Raw genomic sequence first — 25011 nt, 5'->3', positions numbered from 1 at the left:
GCGTAATGTGACCAGGTTCAGTGCGTACCTTCACTAATGTTATCATAAGCGCGGTCCAGTCGGTTACGAAGATGAGCTGATACCGCAGCCGTGGTTGTAGTAGCCGGAGTGGTATCCTCCGTGTTATCACGACATCCGTGTACGATGGACCACACTACCACAGTATTTTCCCTTCTACCGTGCGCTTCTATGCATTGTACGACAGCGACGATTGTCCGACTGGTGTAGGTGGTGAACGGTGGTAGTGGTGGTGGTGCCGACAAGTGATATAATCGTCGTCGTTCTTCCTTTTCTTCTTTTTTATGCCCGTTGTCGGACTCGCATGTTTAATTGTTAACGCACTACGTTTTACCACAAGGAAATTTTATTTTTTAATCTTTATTTTTTTTTTTGGTTTGAATATTTTAAATTTTACATGCTCACTATTCGTGAGTTTAATTGTATGATTATTTTTTCGTATTATCGTTGAGACGCGCACGTACGTCATACACATAGAATTACTATCATCGCCGTTGTTGTTGTGTCACTTTTCGCTGTGCACGAACGGACTACGTACCGGAGTCACCCAGTGGCTATATTTTCTAGCTGAGTTTTTCCAATTATTGAAAATCTGTTGACCGTCTCGGGGTCGCCATTACACGTGGCCCATTGCGTTCGTTTCCATACCATCGTAGTAGCATGAACGTCACGCCGGTCGTGGCGCTGTGCTCAATGAGTTTGTGAGCGTGTGTTATCATACTGTGAATATCTGCAGTTTAATTGTCGCGTCGAAAAGTGAACCGACATCAGTAATAGTTACGAGGTATTCCACGATTCCAAATTTGTAGTGTCAACATTCATATCACATACGACATATGGAGACATTTTCGGATATAATTTGCACTTAACGTTGAACGAGTCGTATGCAGTGTCCGCTATGATGTTGCCGTCGTTCTTCTGTATGCACCAATCAAACTACCACACAAACTTGTTTGTTCAATACGTTTAGACATATATTTGATATACTATGATAATGGACACTACGTCGACTGCTAATATGGCACAGCAGCAGTCGCCTGCTTATGGGCTCATGAAACGTGGGAAACGTGGTGCAGCTGCACTCATTGCAGCTGATTGTTGTAATGCCGCAGCCGATGCAACTACCATCCCTCAACAGCAGCAAGATGATGGTGGTGGAGATGCAGCTGCAGCTGATTCCGCTCTGACCCGTTGTAAGTTACTGGATGATATGTTGGACGTGCTGCTTAATCCATATGATGCGATTGGCGAGTGGAATAATTTGGACTGGTTACGTTGGTTAATGGCTGGTGGTAAAACCCTAGATGAATTTAGCAGTGCAGGTAATTTTCAATTTTAACCATTTCATTACTTATATAATATCATTTATTCAAATATTCCTTTCTTTTAGTCAAAGTATATGACTATGGTACATGTTGTGGCCTCGTTTGGACAGCCAATTATGTAGCATATAGATGTCGCACTTGCAGTATATCTCCTTGTATGTCCCTGTGTGGAGATTGTTTTAAGCGTGGTGATCATACAGGTCATGATTTCAATATGTTTCGTTCTCAAGCAGGAGGGGCATGTGATTGTGGAGACACAAGTGTAATGAAGCCTGATGGGTAATATATTATATTCGAATAAATATTTTGTTATCTTTTCTATTTATAACTCCATTTCTAATGGATATTTCACAATAATCACAGTATTTTTGCAGGGAAATTTTAATAATATTTTCAGTTACAAATAACTAAATCCTACCTACCTATATTATTCTTTTTATAGTGGTCTAAACTTATTCGTTAAGTAAAAAACAATTTGATGTTAAATCATAACTAAAAAATGAATATAAAGATGTATTTGTTTAATTCAGTCTACCTTAAATTAGGTACCTACATTTTATAGGCTAAAAAATTAATAATATTAACACCTAAAGTAGGTAATTGTAGGTAGTTAATATCTATTAAAATCACAACCTATTTATATGTTACGGATTATGTTCAAAAACAGGTATAGTTCAAATTCTCTAGATAATGTAAAAACTATCCATTTTACATATTTCCCATCCAAATGAAAATACCAAAATTCTGAAAAACGAAACATTATTTGTTAATGTGAACATTAACTTTATCTATCCATTATGTATTGGGTAAAGCAAATAAACAATCAAATAACATAATATCAATACTTAACAAATCATTATTTCTAATTTACTATTCTAGGTACCTAATTAATTATATGCTATACTTAATATATTATACAAAGCTACTTCTCGCGTAGTTTTAAAAATAAGTACAATATTATTAACTATTCAATTATTGACTAATGAAATATAATAATAACTATTTATTAAAAATCAATTGAAAACCTATTCGTTATTATAAAAGTAAATAAACTTATTTGTTTTAATTTATTGTCAAATTTCCAATTATTTGTCTGAATATTTTGAATCTGCTAAATATACACGGCTCTCACTGTTTTCATTTATGTTATAATTAGGACACTAAGGGCCGATTTCACCAACACAGTTAATCACGGTTAAAGCTTAATCGGCCGAATTTGGCCGGTTAAATATCTGTTATCAGCCAATTAAGCGTTAACCGTGATTAACTGTGTTGGTGAAATCGGCCCTAATTAAACTTCTCTTTTTGACAACTCGTTTAGTATAAGTGTATACAAAACCAGATAGCACTGTAATAACATCTAAAATAATATAATACATATTATCATTGCATGCGTTATATCAAAGACAATTATTTACATTTGTTAATTTTATCAAAGTACTTTACCGAGTTAGTAGTAGATTATATATAACTTAACAGAGTAATGTACAGAAAAAAATAGTTTTAATAATAATATTATTTCTTTATCCGATAACTTGAGTATTGATACTGTCCACATTATCTGCCTTTGGTACTTCACCCATAAAATATACAAATAATATACATAAATACTTCCATACTAAGCTAACAATATCAATTTAGTTTTTGATACTTTCAACATTTATTACTGAAATGTTAGTATTACATTTTGATAATAATCAAAATGTATCTAATTCTCACTAATTATATTACCAACCTATATAAATTACAACTGTGCAATTGTATAATATACCTTTGATCCAATGCATAAACAATATTTGTTGATTAATATATATATATATATTTATTTTCAAGGTTTTGTAGTAAACATAGCAGTACAATTAATATTGATGGTACTAGCACCAGCAGTAATAGTGGTTGTAAACAACCTCCTGCCGATTTATTGAGGGTAGCTGAGAGAATAATGCCAAGACTTTTGTTACGATTAGTGCAGTATTTACGTGAAAACAGGTAGTTCAAATTTGCCTTCTGTATTATTTACCGAGTACAAATTATAAAAAATACATTTGTTTTTAGTAAAATTGCCGATTCTAGAACAAGCAATACCCATGTACCACCTGGAGGCGTTGCTGGTGCTGGAATGACAAATCAGCAACATAATTTATTACTTATAGACTTGGACCCATTTTTGGGTATGCTGCACGACCTTGGTGCCCTTGGAGCTGCTATGCGACGTGTCATGACTGTGTCTCTAACCAACGAAAGAGTATGTTTATTAAAACACAACCAATAATAAAAGAATATAGAAAATAACTTAAATTTTTTTTTTAATCTTATATAGATATACCGATGGGCATGTGATTATTACAGTAGCACGGGTAATTTTGCTAATTTTGGCAGTGATTCTAGTCTACAGCAACAACAGCAACAGCAACAACAGACTATTTATACTATATACACAGATAAGGTGCGTCGCTATTATGCTGAAGCTATACATCAATACACTGCATCAACATCATCGCCGTCATCATCAAGCAGTCGTCGACGACGTCGCAGTAACCCAACAATTGGAGATGTTATTCATGGCAATAACAGCCTTAGTAATTCTGAAGACGAGGATGATGATGATGAGGATGATGAATTTGGACAAGGTAGATTTTAAACATAACATATTTACTATTAACAATTAATTTATCTTAATTAAAAATAAGTTTCTACATTTTTATCTTTTATCAATTATTTTACTTATATGGCATTTTTCAACATTTTATGTCCAGCTACTATTTTTTTATGACACAACTAATTACAGTTTAAAAATGTAATAAACAATGTAAATAACCATAAGGCTCAAACATTTTTTTTTTAAGGTAAAATTAGATAGGTTATATAAAATAGTCTTAATTGTAAAATTGTATTAACCTTTGAGCACATGCTCTACGGTATAATAGACCAGGCTTTTAGAAATTTGTTCATTGATTCAGTAATTCAAAATATTTACGTAATCTAACCCAAGTACCTTCTAATTAGGTGATAAACTAAAATTAGATACGACTCCCAACCTTATATATTATCTGATATTAGTTATATGGAATTGTTCATAGTTCATTACCAGACATAATTTATTAATAATAACGGTCACCTCTATAGGACAGGCACCTCTAAATAGCGGTCATTATTTACAGTCTCTTCGGTGACTGTTATATGAAAGTTCTACCGTACTAAATTTAATTCATATCTGAAATACCACGCGCGTGCTCTCAATACTCAATTATGGGTTATTTTTAAATTGTTTTCTACAGTGATTACTACCCAATAAACTTTATCGATTGTTGTTATTTTTATAATTCATTGTGACTAGACTATGGGTCTCCATTCTGCATATAACTATAAAGACTGTGTGAGTGTATTCTCGTGAATATTTTAAAAGCGTGTTTTTTGGAGTTAAAATAATTTCTATTTGAGCAGAAACTAAAACTGGTGATTAAATTTATTCAAGGTTAAGTTTTTAATCTGACTATAATTTTAGTATGAAGTTTGATTATTTATTGGTAATAGTTATCATTATTAATACTATATTATTTTAGAGCTGATCTAAAAATAAGTTTATTTTGGTTCCCACTAAGATGTTTACCTGATTTCCTTAACAATTTTACAACTTTGAGTTATTCTCAACCCAAACAACTAAACCAATAAGAATGTTTTATGTATATTAGTTTATACAATAATTATAATTTTGGAATTTCGATTGTTAGATTTGGTTATTAACTACTTTTTGGTTTAACAATTTTTCATTTACATTTGCAAAAATTAGATTATACTCATAGGAATTTACTTGGTTTTTATGTCAATATTGAAATTAAATTATACATTTGTCATTTATACTTTTAACATTGACGTCTGCTGTGGGCTAGGAAACAGAAGTACTATGGTCTATGACAATATAGATTCTCAATTAAATGATGAATTAGTATTGATAGTTTTATAGGTATAATTTATAATTAAAACTTTCAGATTGAAATTACTTGCGAGTTCCTGTAAGATTAAAGTTATGCATGCATGTTCTATAAAAATAAGTACAGTGTTAGAAATGTTAACTTAATCAAATTAAAAAAGTAATTTTATTTAAGTGTCGTAAAATGTTGTTTAAACTGTAATAAATTTGTTTTTTTTTTAATAAATATTTATCATTTAAATTCGATAAATATTAGGCTTTTAATGTACACATATGTAATGGTTTGCCATAAGAATATTATACCTTATAGTTTTTTTTTTCATGATTCATGTTGATATTTATATATTGTAAATTTATGATAATATTATAAACTAAAGTTAGTCATGAATTTTTGCCATATTTAATTTTTTAAATTTAAATTTAAAAGATCATCAGAATTACAAGGACCATTGGTTCTATACAGGGATTTTATATACTTATGAATTGAAAAAAAAAATTTAAAAAAACATCTAACTATTTAACTATACATTATATATACCTATTGTATTCTAAAATTTTATATGCTGATAAAAAATTAATTTTGAATACGAAGGTATTATTTCTGTATAATATTTTATATTTTAGTAAATAACCTTTATTTTTATTTTTAATAATCAATTTTGTTGAAAACATAGTTTGTTATTATTTATTAAATCAATATTGAGTATGGAATGTGGATATATTTTTTTAGGTGATTGGCTTGTTGATGGTCAGATTAATAGAAAACGAAAGAACAAACTGAATCATTCCAGTTTTTTGCAAGAGATTGTTTTTTGGACCGTACGATATGAGTTTCCTCAAAAAATGGTCTGTTTTCTGTTGAACATGTTGCCTGATGCGGCATATAAGGAAGCATTAACTGAAGCATTTGTTATGCACTATGGATGTGTTGCTCGTGTTTTGGCAACAACAAGAGACTCAGATACCCTCTCCAACCATATTGTTCACATTAGCGTCCAATTGTTTAGTAATGAAGCATTGGCCACTCGGATGGTCGACAAATTAGGATTACTCAGAATAATGGTATCAAGCTTAAGGCGTATGATGACAAAAATACTGATACCTTCAACATTACATGGTAACTGATTTATGAAATTATCAGATTAGAATAACAAATTTTAAATTTTTAGATTGATTTAATTTAAAATACAGTTGGCTTTTGGCAACTCGGATTTCTTAATGTCTCAAAAAAAAATATAATTTTTATATTTCATTATTTAATCACGTATAATGAAATTTTATAATTATTTATTTATATTGTTATAGATCCTATGAAAAACAGACACAGGGTTGTAGATTGTTCAAAGGCTGTTATGAAAGAGCATTGTTATTGGCCACTGGTTAGCGATCTAAACAATGTATTATCGCATAGGCCGATTGCAGTTAAATTTATGTGTGACGACCGTTTATTGGATTCGTGGTTTTCATATTTGTCAATGTTTCAAGGTAAATTTCCATGTCTGTTTAAATGAATCATTTATGATGTATTTAATAGTTATACATTAAACTTGTTATTAATAACTGAAATGTTTGTAGGAATGAATGTTAATTGTCGAGAGTTGGGTCATCATGTTGAATTTGAACCAAACACTTATTATGCTGCTTTTAGTGCTGAACTTGAAGCTAGTGCATATCCAATGTGGGCCATGCTGTCGCATCTCACATCAGCCGACACTTTGGCACTATCATCCCGTGTGTTACGCGCTTGTCTCAAACGTCTACGTAAATGGCTTATAGATGTAGGTTACTACTATAATCAAGACCATGGAAATGTTTGTGGTGGCACTGCTTCCTCTTCTGCTAACTACAATGCAAGTACTTCCACGTCCATAATTCGACGATTAGATGATCGTCATCAGTTCACTTTTCACCTGCCTTTGCACCGGTATTTGGCAGTATTTTTGTGTCAAGCTGTGCGTGCTCAAGGTGCCCGTATAGAAGACATTATTCCACGAAGCAACACAAATGATCCAGCAGATAGAGACTCGTTGTTAATGGCAATTGCTGCACACCCTGTACGTGCTCAATCAGCATTCTACGAAATCATGCAGGGTGCATGGGTGCGTAATGGCCTACAAATTAAAGGCCAAGCTATGACATATATCCAATCAAATTTTTGTATATCCATGGTAGATGCTGACATTTATTTACTTCAACTTTGTCTATCTGAATTATCAGATGCCAACATATTCATGTCTTTAATATTGGAAAAGTAATTATTATCTACTGTCTATACTATTAAATTATTGTATAAGTTGTTAAAATACTTTTAATTAATGATTATTGTAGGTTTAAAGTATATGATTGGATGCATGTAGTCAAACATGGCGGATTACCTCAAGTTATGGATTCAGAGGAATATGATGCTGCACCTAGTATGGAAGGTTTATTAGTTTTCCTTGCCACTTTAATAGGTGTCCGTACCAATTTATGTAAGTAGTAATTAAACATAAATTTTAATGTTAATTATATAAATATTATATATTTAAAAAAAATGTACTATTCACTAGGTTCCGATGAAGATTATGATTATTGTCAGTCACAATTAGAAATGGTAACATTATTATGTGTTTCTGATAAAACACACAGCCAGTTAATGGAATTAATGCCTGAACGCTGCGGTGGTATTCAAACTAGCGCCACAACTACCACAAGTCCTATAAATACCAGTGGTGACGGTGCATCTCGAAATCCCCCCTCCCTTGACCAAGAATCTCCACCAGCTATGCGTGATTTTGAAACTGTATTACAAGCTGTAAGATAGAATGGTTTATTTTATAATTTTAAATGTTAAGTATAGAAAATATTTCACGATTATTTATAATTGTTATTAAAGGTGGCTGAGTATAAGAGACCTCAATTTGAAGCATCTGGTAACATGCAACAAGGACTCTATGTGCCTTTAGCACATGTCTGGCAAAAACTGTACGACCCAGTGCATGTGCTTTTGAGAGCTGTACATAGACGTGATTTCCAATCATCCATGGACCGTTATACAACATTGTACGTTATTAATTATTAACTATTTTTTTTTAATCAATAAAAGTAAAAATTGTAATATGATTATTATTTAATGCTTTTTGTATATAGCATGCGTACTATTGGATTATTGAAACAAAATCAAAATACTTGGCCTCCGTATAGGATGCCACAAAAACACCATCCAGCATATCGCAATCCTTGCAGAGCACTGTTATCTAAGTTATTTCACGCTGTTGTCTGGCATTGTCTATACCGTTCAGCAGTTTACCGAGATATTAGTGAACATACACTCAGTCTATTGGTCTATCTTCTAGACCAGGCGTGGATATGTTATAGTAACTCTCCCGTTGACAATACGACATCTAATAATCGACAACAACCAATGGATACAGATCCTCCAGCTAAGCAGTCTGCATCGACATCTTCAGCAGCTTCAACTGGAGAATGTTTCTATGAAAGCGTTAATACCAAAAGCTGTCCAAAAAGAAAGATCAAAATAACCGTAGCAGATGCTAGTAATTCTGACAGTGAAACAGCTAATGCCAAAGAAACAACACTCCTATTATTGAATCGTTGGTATGATCATGACGATTTGGCACACAATTTGTGCACTACTATTACACATGTTGAATTGCCACCACCATACTACCATTATTTTTTTGGCGAAGAAGCAACTAATGCTTCTTCTAATGCAACAGCTGCCTCAACAATGGCAACCAATTTATTTGATTATTTCACATCGTCTGTAGCAGCAGCTGCTTCGGTGGCTAGCTCTTCATCACCAATAACAGTTTCTCATAATTTAGAACCTGGTGAGAATAATTAATAATTAATAAAAAGTAACCAATGAATTAAATGCTTTATTCAATAATATAATTATTAATTAATAAGTTGTAACCAATATATTTAATTTTGTAGGTAACTCACAACAACAGCCTAATGTTGTTCCATCTTTGGCTACAATAGCTGGCAACGAAATACCTCTTGCTAGTTCATCTATTCCTACACGTTCACCTTTTTATAGCTTAAATGCTGCAGCAGCTGCTACATCTTCTACAATGGGTAATACATACTATACATATTATTATAATGCTTTTAAATATAGTTAATCAAACACAACCATTCTATACTAGTATTTAATATTTATATAGTTGGTGTTTTGTTGAATGGGCTTAACCCACCAAAAATCAAACATCCACCTTTTGGTATCAATATTTTCAGAAAAATACAGATAATAATCCATTTAAATTTCTTAGCTAATAAACTTAATTATTAAGTTTATTAGCTAAGCAATTTGAACTACTTATAACAATAATTGTAAAATTATTTTACTGAGTATATTTTGCCCTCTTTATAAAATATGAGTATGTAAAAAGGGTGTTCTCCACACAAATATTATAACTTGTGTAATAAGTTGAAAATTACCATAGTTAACTCATTGAGCTCTACTAGTATTATTGCCCATGTCGCCGCGCCAAAAATATGTCCAGTCGACTATGTGTGACATCTGCCATACTTTATCCTATGTATGTGATTAATTTTAATTTTTTCATAATAATAATTAAATAGTTTATCTTATGAATAAGAATTACTAAACCACCCACCAGGAGAAATAACTGTAAATAAAATAATAATTCAAAATAAATTCAAAAAGTGATAAAAATAATTTTATATTGTTCCAATAATTCATATTACGTAGGAACACACTATAATATATCCGAAAATATTTTCTAATAAAAGGTTATTGATGTTATTAAATTAACACTATAGTTTATATGTAGGGTTCAGATTTAAAGGTGATATAATCAGTAAAAAAAGCATTAAAAATGTTTAAAATGTCAAAAAAAACCATTTAATTTACATAAAAAAGCAATTACAAAAAAAATGTACTTAAAGAATAAATAGTTTGTATATTGTATATTTAACTTGCGTGTAATAAAAAAAATCACTATCATGTACTTAGATAAACTTTCTTCAGTGAAGCCTTGACTTAAAATATTTTTGTACATAGAAAATGTAATCGGGGCGGACTGACGAACAATTTTGTATCTATACTAAGTATATACTTATTATGAATAATAATTTAATTTATAGATAGGTAGTATGGGTAGTTTTATAATGTCGTGTATAAGACTTAAATCAATTGAAAATTAAACCCAATAAAGGCAGTTATCAGTAGAAAAGGCAAAAAAAAAAATACGATCATCATCTTCCATATTAAATGATACACATTTTTAAATAAAAATTATTTCTCTATTATTATTAAAAAAAAACTTTTGCCTTCAAATCCGAACCTTATTTATATGGTATATTATTGTTATTAACGATCAACAACGAAGTCATTTCGGGGGGAAAAAATATATATCAACACTAAAACTTAACAAAAATAAAAACCAATTATATCATTAGCTTCTTGCGACAGTACCTGATCGCCTACAGTATATTTCAAAATGTTGTCTCATTGTCAGTCAAAATTATGATTCACCAACAGTATATTTGTCTACGAGTAGTCAACACCAGTGATCAGGGCGATGTTAATGATGTTGAATGTGATAACTATAAATGTTTAACACAATTAAATTAAACATTATCATTTTTTTTTAATCTAAACTTCCATTTGTCCCATTACACCTTTAAAAATAATATTTCATTATCATTGAACAGGAGTAGCAAACCTACCAAAAGTGGTACATTACCTGTATTGAAAAAGTATTTCTATTAAGGAGATTCGACACCGTGGTTTTCTGATTTTATTTAACACACGCGCGCATAGTATTTTAGACATGTTTTTTGCCAAATATACCAATTGATCTAATGAGGCGATAAGAATTCTGAAAACAGATTTGAATTTGTCGTCAAGTCTACTTGAAATCGACTTCCCCACATTTTTGATATTACTCTCAATTTTTTTAAAAATGTCATATTCAAAAAGTGTATTTAAAAATTCTGGTATTTCAGTTTTTGGAGAAGTTAAAATCAAAAAATCAAAAATGTGGGAAAGTCAATTTCAAGTAGACTTGACGACAAATTCATATCTGTTTTCAGAAATCTCATCGCTTCAATAGATTAATTGGAATATTTGTTAAAAAACACGTTTAAAATACTATGTCGCGCGTGTGTTAAAATCACAGTATCGAATCCCTGTATTTGTTTAATTACAATATTATCTATTATAAAATGTAGGAATTCACTGCTTCCAAACATAATATTTTCTACTTTGAAAAAAAGTAGCTCATTCTAAATAAACTCAATATTTATGTCAACATGCACAGTTACCCTAATATGTGAGTTTATTTTCTACTATGAATTATTTTAAATAAAAACATAGCAATAATATATTATTGAATGGAGCAAATTAAGCTAATGCTGCTTATTTTATTAAGTTATAATAATATGATATATTTTGCAAACAAACGATAACATTTTTTTAATGACATTTAGCATGATAAGTTTGCTCATCTTTTACAAGTAAAAGCTTAAAAAGCTTATTAAGACAAAAAATACACATTAGATATTTAAATAATTTTGGACTTTTTCAAGACCTTTATCATCCTGAAAATATTTATAGGTACATATTTATTTATTTATTTATTCATTTATTATTAAGTATTAAACGGGCAATGTATACAAATAGGAATATAAAATTAATGAAAATAATATTAATAATTGTATTAACAGTATTAGTCATAGACATATAGTAAATATGTCTATGGAAATTAATAAGAATAATGAACAATGTACAATAATTATTGAAATAAACATAGCATTTTTAAGAGTTAAGAATTAAATAATTACAATACGATTTGAATGAGTCTAAATTAGGTGAGCTGAACATATCAATTTTAAATTTATTAACAGTTTGCATTAATCTATTGCAGGGAGTGTTATTTGCATAGTTAGTAACTTGTATGCTTAAACGAAAAGTGTTTGTCGATCGAGTGTTAAAAGTGGGACTATAGAAGGTTAAACAGCTTAAAAAATCTGGACAGTCTATATGAACACATAATACTGCCACATTAATTTTTTTTTTTAGATTTGATTACTAAATGTTGTCAGTGACCCGAAAAAGGTTTGCCTTCCCTGTCATAAAAGTTTTCGGTTAATTAATAACAATATGGAGTAGAATATTAATATATACGAGTATGTAGTGTGGTATTGCTCTTGTGCGTTATTGAATTTTCATATAACATTTACTGTGTATATTAATTATTTATTTTGGTTATGGAAGAACAATTGGCTTCAATTGTAAAATACCAAAATGAAATCAAAGGTACACAAAATAAATTAATTCAATCAATATACAAACAAAATAAAAATATTAAAAATTTTCATAATCGTTTTGATGACCTTTCTACACTAATTAATAAGCTATCCACAGACAATGCTCTCTTAAGTAAAAATATAACTATACTTGAAAAAAAAATTAAAAATCTGAAACAAAATGCTAATTCCAAAATATACGATTTCAATATTATTAATGAAATTACTGACAGACAGTCTAGAGCCAAAAACATTATCATATTCAATCTACCGGAAGAAAAGGATACTTCTAATATTAAATCTGATAATGAACATTTTTATATCAATTCTACATGAAATGAACTGAAATATTGAACCTATCAGAACTTTTCACATTGGCAATATTTTTACTTGTGCTGGTCCACTGAAAATCACACTTTCTAACACAAAAAATATTTTCGATATTCTATGCGCACAGTCAAAATTACGTTAATCAACAGAGTTCAAAGATATACGGATATCTTCAGACCGAACTGTGCATCAATGATAACACATGGTAACGTTACATCGAGAATTAAAAACTAGACATAATAATGGTGAACAAAACATTATAATTAAATATATAAAAGGTAACCCATTAATAATCACCAATTCAAAAAACATATAAATACTCCATTTACCATCACAATATAATATATTATCAGAATTTTCTTGGTTTAAACACCAAAATTCATCTATTTCATCATCTTACTTTGATATTTTTGCTTTCACTGAAACCTGGCTTTAAATTGATGTCAATTCCTCAGAACTTGGATTCAAAAATTATAATATGTATCGTTGCAACAGAAATATTCAATCTAGTAATCTTACCAGAGGCGGAGGAGTACTTATGGCTATGCATAATAAATTTCCCTCTAGAGTTAAAAATATTAATAGTAATAACTTAGAAATTATATTTATTTTAGTTAAGATTAACCAAAAAAAAAAATTATAATTAGCAGCATAAATATTCCTAATCGGTCATCTCAAGACATCTATACAGATTATTTTAATGCAGTAAACGACGTAATTTATGAATTTCCATTATCTGATAATTAACTAGGTGATTTTAACATACATTTCAGCCATTTATCCTAATACATTTCCTTTTTTTTCTTTCGATAATATTTGGTTAATAAACATGATTCAGTACAATAACATTATTAATTCAAAAAAATAATATTTTAGATTTCAAATAATAAGTCAATTAGGGTATCATTAAACAAATATTCTATTATTAATTTTGATTCTTATCATCCATAATTAGAAACTAATTGTAATATAGTTTGTAATAATATAAAGTCATTAAACACTAATGAATTGGTATATTATAATTGAATTAAAGCAAATTATCAAACAATAAATGCAATATTAGGCTCAATCAATTGGTATAGTTTATTCAATAACAATATTGATTGTAATATTTTAATTTTTTATTATCAACTCAATTCTGTAATTAATAATTGTGTCCCTACTTACGAAAAGAATGTTCTTCATTTCCCAAATGGTTTAGTAATGAACTTAGGGTTTTAATTATAGAAAAAAAAATTCCACCTTTATTGCAAACGGACTAATTCACAATCTCATTTCACTAAATTCTTGTCTTTAAGAGTTCAATGTAAAATTTTGAGATAAAATGACTATAATAAATACTTATTTAATATTCAAAACTACATAAAATATAATCCTAAATACTTCTGGAAATTTTTTAAAGATAAATAATCTACTAATAATGTTACTAACATAATGAAGTATCAAGATGAAGAATTCGAAGGAGGACTATCTATAGTAAATATCTTTGAAAAATATTTTTCTTGTATCTACATTAAGCCATTACCCCAACCAAATCTAAAATCCGTTCATAATAATTATACATTAAATTCTATTTGTAATATAGACCTAAATTATCGCTCATGGATATATTCAATGAACTTAACAATATTAATTTAAAAATTATATGCTGGTCCAGATAATCTCTCCCCAAAATTTTTATTTGAATGCCGCTTTATTTTAACAAATCCGATACACTTACTATTCAACCAATCTTTAACTAACGGTGTCTTCCCTACCTTCTGGAAAACAGTTTTCATGTCGCCAATATTTAAAAAAGCGGATCAATCATTTGTAACAAACTATCGACCAATATGTAATATATCAATTATTCCAAAAATATTCACAACAATTATTAATTCGAGATTATTTCCAATGTTTCAAAATATTCTTATTAATGAACAACACAGCTTTTGATCTAGTCGATTTACTGTAACTAACTTAGCTATTTTCAAACAAAACATCTTAGACTCATTCTTGAAAAAATCACAAACAGATACAATTTACATTGATTTTAATAAAGCATTTGTTCGAATTGATCATCAATATTAACTCTATAGAATATAGATTATTAATTCTAAAATAAAATAAAATGTATAATATTAATTATGACCCTCTTCTTTCATGGTTTTCGTCTTTTCTATCAAACAGATTACAAATTATTAAGCATTATAACTTTTTATCATTACCCACCCTTGTTAATTCTGGTGTACCCCAAAGAGACCATATTTCTCCATTATTTTTTTATTATTCATTAATGATATTAACTTAGTAATAAAACACTCTAATATATTACTTCTAGCCAATGATACAAAAATCTATAAAACTATTAATTCTATAAACAATGCTTCAAAATTACAATTAAACTTGGATCATTTTTGCAGTTGGTGCTTACAAAACAGTAGGAATTAAATCTAAGTAAATGTTCTGTAATAACTATTTCGCAAAAAAAAATTCTCTTATATTTCATTATATATTAGAATATTATATTTAATATATAATTTATTAGCACATTCAGTTAAACATACATTACTCATTAACGATTTAGGCATTTATTTTGATATAAAATTAAAATTCAAAGATCATATAAAATAAAAAATAAAGCAGCTTCCAGATTAGGTTTTCTTAAACGATGTTGCTCTGATTTTTATAACTCATTTGCTTTGAAAAATATATATTACTCTTTAGTTAGATCTCAATTGAAATGTTCTGTTCTAATCCCAAACACTATAACCTTTATTCAAACTCTTGAATCTATACAAAACTCTTTTTTACAATTTCTTTCTTTTAAACCTAACCTAACCTCATTCTGGTTATAATAGAATTTTAGAATTTTTTAATATAACTTCTCTCAAAAAATTATAGAAATTATCTTATGTTAAATGTTCTATTTAAATTACTTAATGATGAAATAGATTGTGGTCCTTTACTGGAAAATCTTAATTTTAAAATTAAAATTGCTAAAACTAGAAACAATAATTTATTTTTCTTAAAACACATAAAAACTAATTATATTCTAGATTCTCCTACTAACTAACTCATGTCAATTGGTAACTGTACGCATTTAGACCTGTTTTCTTGTAACTTAAATGATATTAAAAACATGTATAATTTAGCTTAATTGTATTATATTAGTGATTAAGAGTACTGTGAACTAGTATTATTTTATTATTGCAATTTTTGTGTTTATTTTACTTTATTCTTATATTCTATATTTTTTTATTTTTTATTTTTTCTACTTTTTCTCATTGCATACACTTATTATATAATTCACTTATTCATTTCGAAACACCTTATTTATACTATATATAATTTATACATAATTAATAATTATTACTTATACTCTTAAATTTATCAAAATACTTTATATGACTGTCATATTTATACACAGATTGTAAATGGAGTTTTGCTCCGTATATTAATAATAAATAAATAAATAAAATAACTATATTAATAATATCATAATATCACTATCATAATATCATAATATCACTCTTCAGTAAGTTGTACTAAATTAAATATTTAGGTTAAAATTATCTATTTCAACACTACCTAATTTCAATTTAGAATTACACTAGGTTTTAGTGATTTTTTCCAATATGTTTTTTTTTATTTAAGTATTAATTATACAACTATTTTAGGTAAGTGTTTATAAATAATAATGATTTGATAAATCGTTTTGTTTTAAATTATTTATAAAATGATAACTTGACAAATTGTATTTTGAAAATTTGTAATTATTTTGGTTACGTTCTTCAACAAAGCACCATAAAAATTAATTATTATGCTACTTTTATTGTTTTAATTAAATAGTTTTATATGTTTATTGCATAAATAATGTCATACTTTTCATTTTTCTTTTAGCAGATTCTGCGTTGAATCGTGTTAAACAACGTTTACAATTCTTACGCCCTCCTCCACCAAAAACAGATTCACCTACACATGAGCAGCATCAGTCATCATCGTCCTCGTCATCGTCATCGTCAGATATACCAGTTATTATTGATCTTACTATACCTGAATTTCCGTTTGAGGCTATTCCAAATAACGATAATGAATCATCAATATTGGGAGTTGATAGAAATGTAAGTGACGACAAATAGTTTATTTGCTTATATTTAAATTGTACCTATAGATTATTATAAAAAATATTTTGTTTTAAGCAGATGGTAATAGAAGTTGATGACCAACAAAATTCATTAGTGTGTATAAATGAGAGTATCATTTCCTTACTTTTAAAATTGCACTCTCAGTTGTCGGGTGAACCAGATTCATATCAACTGCCTATAATTTCATCGCATCCAACCACTTCTAGTAATTTAATTGATGAGGCCAAGACAAACCAATCAACATCAGAAAATGATAATATCAAAGAAGAAGTACCACCGTGTGGTGATGGGGCATTTTTTGTGGGTCGTTTATTAGATAGGATAGCTAAGGGGTCGTCATCATGTTATGATTGCATATTGCGTACTAGAGTGGCATTATGGCCAATAGCAGTGGTAATGCGTGAAACAGCTTCAAGGGATGATGAAGAGCGTGAGCGACGGGAACGTAAACGCCGGGCTCGTGACAAGCAACAGCAAATGATGGAAGAAATGGCACGAGCGCAACGGGCATTCCTTGAAAGTGCACGCCGCTCTGGGGATCTAGATTCTACTGATACACAATCACAATCTACCAGTGCAACTAATACAAATATGGAATGTGACGTACCGGCTCCTACTGTGGAGATATCTACTTCGACTACTTGTAGTAATGAAGCCTCTACATCAACGTTAGCAAATACTATAGTTGAACTAGATGAAAACAGTAGTAGTAGTAATAGTACAACAACAACCACAAAAGAATCGACTACCCATATTCGCGGACCTGATCAACATGAAGCTACATTGACTGTGGATTGTGTGATTTGTAATCAGACTGTGATAGTACAAATAGAACAACAGCGTCAAGATCCAGTAGGACTAGTGATATTAGTTCAAGTATGTTTTTTTTTTTGAATTTTAGATATTATTTTGAAAATAAATACAAAAATATAATTTTTATTTTTTTTATTAGACATAAAAGACCGCGGCAGCTCTGGCCATTGGTCAATAATTTTTATTATTGTTATTATTATTATAAACTAATTTCTATTATATTATTTGTAGGGTACTAACGTTTTAGCACATAGACGACATATTGTTTCACAACCAATAGAGTCAACCAATCAATACAATGCCAGTAATAGCAATACTACCGAGTATCATCAACAACAACAACAAGACACAGAAAAAGCCACGGGTCTCACAAATAGTAATAATGTTGAAAACAAATGTGTAGTCAAGAATGAACAAAATTATTATCATTATTGGCCTTCTTTACCACCGTTGAATTCACAGCAACATCACCAGCAATCTACATCTGTAATCAATGACTCTAAGTCACAGCAACAACATAATCAACCAATAGTGACAACAATTGCTGATAATTACGATGCAACTACATATGCATCACATTCTGACCGCCGCAAACGTCTAATGTCACAATATTTTAACGTGAGTTTCCTTTCTGTTAATTAAAATTAATTTGCTGTTGAATTATGATATCCTTAATCATTTAAAATTATTTTCAAACATTAGTATATATATATATATATTATCCATTGGTTCTTCCAGTTACCATAATAGTAATTGATTTTCAATAATACTGTTATACATTATAATTATTTATGTTGATTTATTGATTTTGTAGAACTTGGATAAGGCTGATTTTGAAGTTGGATCCCTTACAACTACTACTAGTGCTACTCCAGTTGGTGGCAATGTCCATGTACAGACTTGTGGCCATCACTTACATTTGAGGTGTTGGAGTTCATATCTGGCATCATTACGTGGTGCTCAGCGTTTTAATTCAGACCGGTATGTATAGCCCTAAACATTCACTTTGTACACAATTACTCAATTATTTGATTGCATATAAATGATGCTTTTAAGAGTTTGTTTTTATTCAATGACAAAAACAGTTTATTATTTTATACTTTTATAGTGGTGAATATAGTTGTCCACTTTGTCGGCAATTAGCTAATTCCTTAATGCCATTAATACCAGAAGTTGCTATTGATCAAAACCAGCAACAACGTGGCTGTGCCCCTTATAACACTATTAATACCCCAAGTGCTATGTCTGATGCTATGAGCAAACTGACAGAACTAGTCAAACAGCAAGAATATGAATCACCGAATCCAGAACAATCTAGTGATGCGGTTTGCTGCAGTGAAACATCAACTTCAGTTTTTATCGGCGATACAGAGAACATTGTTAATCGACATCCTTTGCATCAGAATGTTCATCACCATCATTTTAATGATGATGATTATTTTCTGGTTTGTATTCTCAATAATATAATGATGATTTAATGCATACTGTAAAATGTTATGTGCTATTTTTATTCTTAGATACAGGACCAAGTACATGACATTAGTCCTGCTGGTGGTGCAGAAGATGGAATTGGTGGCAATGGAGGAGAGGGTGAAGAGTTAGAAAGTGGAGAAGATCCTTTGTTGAATGCTGTTAATAGATGTGTGAGTGATATGATTACTACAACGGTAGTTACAGCAGCAGCTCAAACTGTATCATTGCCACATACATTATTGACATCAACTCAACGAGAAAAAATGTACAAGGTAAGATGGCATAGTGTTGTATCTGTCGCTTGGACGAATATCCAAGTGGAATTGGTGCAGCGTAACAACAGTCTTATAGAACAACTGCAGCAAGAACAGTCATCATTACACCGCGGTAATAATTATTATCGTCACCTCAATTTGTTTTCTGCTACTGCAGTTAATGCTACAGATATCAATGGTAGCAATAATTATTACAACATGCTGCCCAAGCGCAATTGTATAGGTATGTATGTTTCAGTCCATCTCTGTGTTGTCTTTGTCCAACTAAAGCATAACATAGTAAATTATACATTTAGAATAATCCATTTTACTCTATTATTTTTAATATGAGAGTGAATTGACTTGATATCAAATTTAAAGTTAAGAATGATAACCAAGGCGTCTTGTAAGCATTTTTAAATTATTTCATTATGAAGCAAGATTTAATGATTTTAAACTTTGTAAAAAATTTACATTTTTAAAATGCTCATTACTTGTTTCAATATTAATAAATATACTAAAAAAAAATTAGTACGTAGAATTTGGTATGTTGTGTTTTTGTAAGACGGAAACAACACATGCAGGTATAAGATCTATTTGACAAAATATGTTGTTTAATTGTTTAAATTAAGCTAATAATAAATTATTATATTATCAAATAACATTACTATTAAATTTAAATGCTCACTAATGTAATATAATATACATATTTTATTTATACTGCTTTTTAAAATTATAAATGTTTAGTTATCTTGTATATGTATAATATACATATAATATTCTTAACACATCTATTTCATAAAATGTAACTGTATTTACTCCATTTTGCGTAACTACATAGTATATATTATATCAAAATATATGTACTAAATTGATGGTTTCAAACGTGTTATTTTAATTGTTTTTTGATGCTGAATCTGTTTTGTAGTAAACTAAGTTTTTTTGGCCTTTTTGTATATCAAATTGGACTTACCCGCTTTTTAATCCTGATAATCAGAATATGATAAATGGTAAATCTTTTTTAAGTGAGTTACCATACAATTTCTTCCGATGTTTACTGACATGCTTAATAGAGAAATCATATAGAATGTTTAATTGTATTGTCATAATTATTAATACTTTAGTTAATAAGTGGTTTAATTTCAATTTTCTTAGCACCATTGTTGAAAGTGTTGCGTGTGAGCGCTCGATCGCTGATGGCCAAATACCAGACACCTGATTATAATCCCATTAGTGATGTTTGGCACAAATTAATCGGGTGCGAACAGCCAAGAAAACAGTTAAGCAATACTTATCCACCATTATTAATGCGTGATCCATGCTCCGTACTCTTACAACTTGTGTTGTTATTACCTTCACTAGACCGCGGTTTGTATAATGTTTTTTAATTTGTACTTAGGCTTTTTTGATATTAAAATGCAAGGCTGGGCTTAACGAGTTAAAAAGTTAAAGTTAATTTAAATTAAACATTTTAACTTCACTAGTTACTTTTGGATTTTCTATAACTTAACCATTAATTTACTAAATTTATCTTTGAATTAATGTGAAATTAACAAATTCACATTTCATTTTAATAGGAAGTCACAGTGGGTGTGACTGTGGTGTGTTTGTCTTACATGCACAACATAAAAAAAACTGTTTTGTGAGTGACAACTTTACTCTCTGTATTTATAATAGAATAATCAAAATTCAACAACACATAGGGAAGAACTTTATCTGTGTCGTGGTGTTTTCATTTTTTTGATGGTACTCAGCAATAATTTTTAATAATTAAATGAAAAAAAAAACCTTTTGTTCTCAAACTGATAACATTAAATGTATTTATGTAATCCAAATAATAAAAATATTGTAACACAGATAAAGTTCTTCCTTATGCTTTCTATGTGGACATTTGGTAATACTACTATAAATACAGAGGGAGTAAAATTGTCATGCACTAAACAGTTTTTGATATGTTGTATATTTGTAAGACAGAGACAACACATGTGGGTGTGTCATCCTCTGGTAAGTTCAGTTAGTTAATTTATTTTAATTGTATTACATTTCACTTAACCAATCTTTTTCGTTATCATGTCATTGTCAGAAATATTTACCGTGAATTGTTTAAAGTTAATAATTTTATTTTTTTTCATTCTATTACTTATTTATTAGATAGGTAATTATTATTCTTTTTTTTAGAAACGAAAAACTCCAATGAAATACTTATTATATGGAAATACTATATAAAGTATAAACACAATTTAGTTTTGGGTTGGTAAAACATAAGTAAGCTAACGTTATCAAAAAAAAAATTTTTACTTGATAAAATTTAAAAAAAAATTCATTAACTTGTATTAACTTTTAACTTTAATGCGTGAACCAAAAATTAAATTAACTTTTAACCTTTTGTTTTTGATGCATATTAACTCAAGTTAACTGAGTTTAAAAAAAAAACATAAACTTGCCCAGCCTTGTGAAAAATAACTTATAGTTTAGTATTTGTTACTTAAACAACATACTAAAATATAATATGGGTATTTCAATTATATGTTTAGATTTGTTTGATACTTTAATCAAACTCACATACAACATGCAACTGTATGTGGCCGCATTAAAAGTCGCATCCACGTGGAATCGTAACTGTAAATTTAACCGTCAACTTTATCACCGCCGACGACATTACAGTAGTCTCAATACAAGACAAATGTCAACAAGAAATGAAGAAAGAACTGATGAAAGCACTAGTGTTCAAATGGATTTAGATGATGGATGCAATAATAAGCTATCATCGTTATCAATGGATATTACCGAAGTTGACAATACACTATCACTGACACCCTTATTTTCACAAGTTGTAGCCTTGGCCAAAACTATAGTGTTTTTGTCGGATGACGATGAAACTGAAATAGTCAACATCGGTTCAATAGTAAATAATGATGACGAATTCATGATGCACCAAGAAGAAGAGGGTGTTGAAAATATTGTTAGTGATAACAAACTTGATAGGTCAATAGACACCTCAGAAGATGATGGTGAAATAATATTGTCGCTAGAATCTTACGGCAGACGAAGTACATTGCCATTTTTGCGGTTTGCCGCTCTTTTGAAAAAATATATTAACAGTGATGATGATGATAATCTAGACGACCATTCTGAGTTAACATTATCATCGTCGCAACTAAATAACTTGAATGTAGAACAGAACAAACAAAGAGAACAACTATTGGATAGCCAAGAAATTTCTCCGCCACTGGCCGAAGTTAACTGTAATGTGGATTTTTCAACTTCAAACGATCTTCACCATCATCAAAATTGGTCAAAAGACGATTATGAATATCTAATTCTCGCCCGGTATTTAAAACTGTTAAACAATAACGAAGATGCACATGAGGTCAGTGATCATTGTGAAGAAAGCTATAACTACAATTGTTCATACATTGAACATAATGACGATCAAAACCAGAAAAATTGTGAAAAAAGACAACATATGCCATTGCAGCCACCATCTGCCATGGAAGCTGTCATATGGCCACAATGGTCGTATTCTACCAATGATAAAAATAATAAAATTTCAACAACTATTTCTCGTACTTGGCTGACATCTTTTCGAGAATCATTGACGACCAAAATACCTAAAGCCACTATCATCGGTGAAAATACTACTACCATAGTTTCTTCTGCAGCTGCTGAAATCGACCCTAATTCTAAAGCCACCACTTCAGCTAATATCATAATGGCCGCACGTATGTTACTTTTTGCTGACTGTTGTGATGGTGGTGGTGTTAGTGATGACACTAGAGCTGGTATCATAGATAGCAGCCGTAGTTTGTTCCCACCAATCACTTGGACGGGGCCTCGATTGTTGAAGCTGCCACATCTGTATGACGAAGTTTTCCAGTACTACCATGGCAGGGCCTGTCATCGGTGTCATGGCGTGCCACGAGAGACGAGTGTGTGCTTGGTTTGTGGTACCGTGGTATGCCTGAAAGAAAATTGTTGCAAAACAAATCACATTTATGAAGCAGTACAAGTATGCAAACTTATAATATACATTAATATTATTCATTGATTGAAAAAATTGCACTTTATTTTTCAAAAGGATTCCAACTGTCCCATCTTAAAATCTTCATGATCCATTTCTCTTTTTTGTTTTTTTCCTTACAAAATTGTAAATTACATTATTATTTATAATATATAAGTTTGAATAAATATAATATGTATAGAATTATCATACAAATATTATATTGTGTTTTATCTTGTATATTAGCACTCGTTGGAATGTGGCGGCGGTACGGGTATGTTCTTGGTTGTGACTTCCAGCTCCGTTGTAGTAATTCGTGGAAAACGGGCATGTCTTTGGGGGTCTGTGTACCTGGATGCATTTGGTGAAGAAGATCGTGAACTCAAGTAAATATATTTCAATAAATTTGTTTGATTAAACATTCTATTTAAATATTAACATATTTAATTATTGCCTTATAACAGACGTGGAAAACCGTTATATTTAAGTGCGGAACGGTACAGACTGTTGGAACATCAGTGGTTGGCACATCGATTTGACCACACTAATAAGAAATGGGTATGGCACAGAGATGCGTTGTAAATATTACGAAGATAACAGTAATGATAATGGCTTTGATAATATACACAATGTTATTTGAATTAGTAGTTTTAATAATAGTCTAACAAGCAACGGCAACTGGTGTCATTACCATTTCTTAAATAATGTTGTGATATATTTCTTATTCTAAAACCTTGATGGTATATTGTGTTGTAAACAATTTTTTATAATTATTGTTATTATTTACGTATGAACTATTATTATTTTTATTACTTTAACTATTTTACTCCAATTACAATTATATTAAAAACAATTATGTATATAAAACATGTTTATTTATGTGAATTTATCATTAATTATTATGTTGTGTGTATGTATGTAACATAGCATCAGTTCTATATTATCTTAATTAATATACATATGTAATAGCTACATATTTGTGCGCCGTGTTTACTTATCTATTATTATTATTATATATTTGTTTTTTGTTGTTGTAGAAACTATACAACTGTCAACTGTATCATGAAACCTATGTATACATTTGAATAATATATATTTAATAATAACAATAATAATGATGTAGAATGTACAACGACTTTTTATACATAAAGATTATTTGTCATATTTTAGTGTGTTCCCTAAATTAAATCTAAGTATTGACATATTAATGTGTGGGAGATTTAAGAGACCTAACTGAATGCTTGTATGTTTAGGTGGGTAATCAACCCTTTCCACATTTGTATTTATTTATCTGTGATAGGAAATAAAATAATTTTCTTCATAGATTTATATTATTATTTAAATGTAAAAAATATTATTGTCATTTTTGTAGTCAAATGCACTGATATTATTGGAGATATGATAATTTGTGTACTCATATTGAACTGAAAATATTAAAATACCCTGAACTAACCAAATA

At 29.6% G+C, this 25011-nt stretch overlaps 1 protein-coding gene across 3 annotated transcripts; it reads left to right on the top strand.

The window, feature by feature from the left end:
* Positions 1-231: 231 nt before the first annotated feature.
* Positions 232-25011, top strand: LOC100159476 (E3 ubiquitin-protein ligase Ubr3). 3 transcript variants are annotated; one of them, XM_016805698.2, is made up of 23 exons: positions 232-1340; positions 1409-1622; positions 3177-3332; positions 3399-3588; positions 3664-3973; positions 6005-6391; positions 6580-6759; positions 6850-7525; positions 7603-7745; positions 7824-8068; positions 8150-8316; positions 8404-9107; positions 9214-9357; positions 16771-16988; positions 17067-17888; positions 18057-18443; positions 18640-18806; positions 18934-19270; positions 19343-19796; positions 20708-20920; positions 22087-23561; positions 23799-23938; positions 24017-25011. In XM_016805698.2, the coding sequence occupies exons 1-23, from the start codon at positions 1007-1009 to the stop codon at positions 24132-24134; spliced, it is 8181 nt and encodes a 2726-aa protein (XP_016661187.1). In that variant the 5' UTR covers positions 232-1006; the 3' UTR covers positions 24135-25011. The 3 variants fall into 3 exon arrangements, with proteins under 3 accessions (XP_016661187.1, XP_008184612.1, XP_001946433.2); XM_008186390.3 differs by having other exon boundaries at positions 16768-16988; XM_001946398.5 differs by having other exon boundaries at positions 233-1340; positions 16768-16988; positions 17070-17888.

This window comes from Acyrthosiphon pisum, chromosome X (genome assembly GCF_005508785.2).
Source record: "Acyrthosiphon pisum isolate AL4f chromosome X, pea_aphid_22Mar2018_4r6ur, whole genome shotgun sequence".
Classification (NCBI taxonomy): domain Eukaryota; kingdom Metazoa; phylum Arthropoda; class Insecta; order Hemiptera; family Aphididae; genus Acyrthosiphon; species Acyrthosiphon pisum.
This window is presented reverse-complemented; position numbering and strand designations above follow the sequence as displayed.

Bases quoted from the DNA above. Each gene is read 5' to 3' on its own strand.
- LOC100159476 (XM_008186390.3), top strand. From the start codon at position 1,007: ATGATAATGGACACTACGTCGACTGCTAATATGGCACAGCAGCAGTCG. The intron at 7,526-7,602 runs GTAATTATTATC...TGATTATTGTAG, and splicing joins ATGTCTTTAATATTGGAAAA to GTTTAAAGTATATGATTGGA. The intron at 9,108-9,213 runs GTGAGAATAATT...TTAATTTTGTAG, and splicing joins TTCTCATAATTTAGAACCTG to GTAACTCACAACAACAGCCT.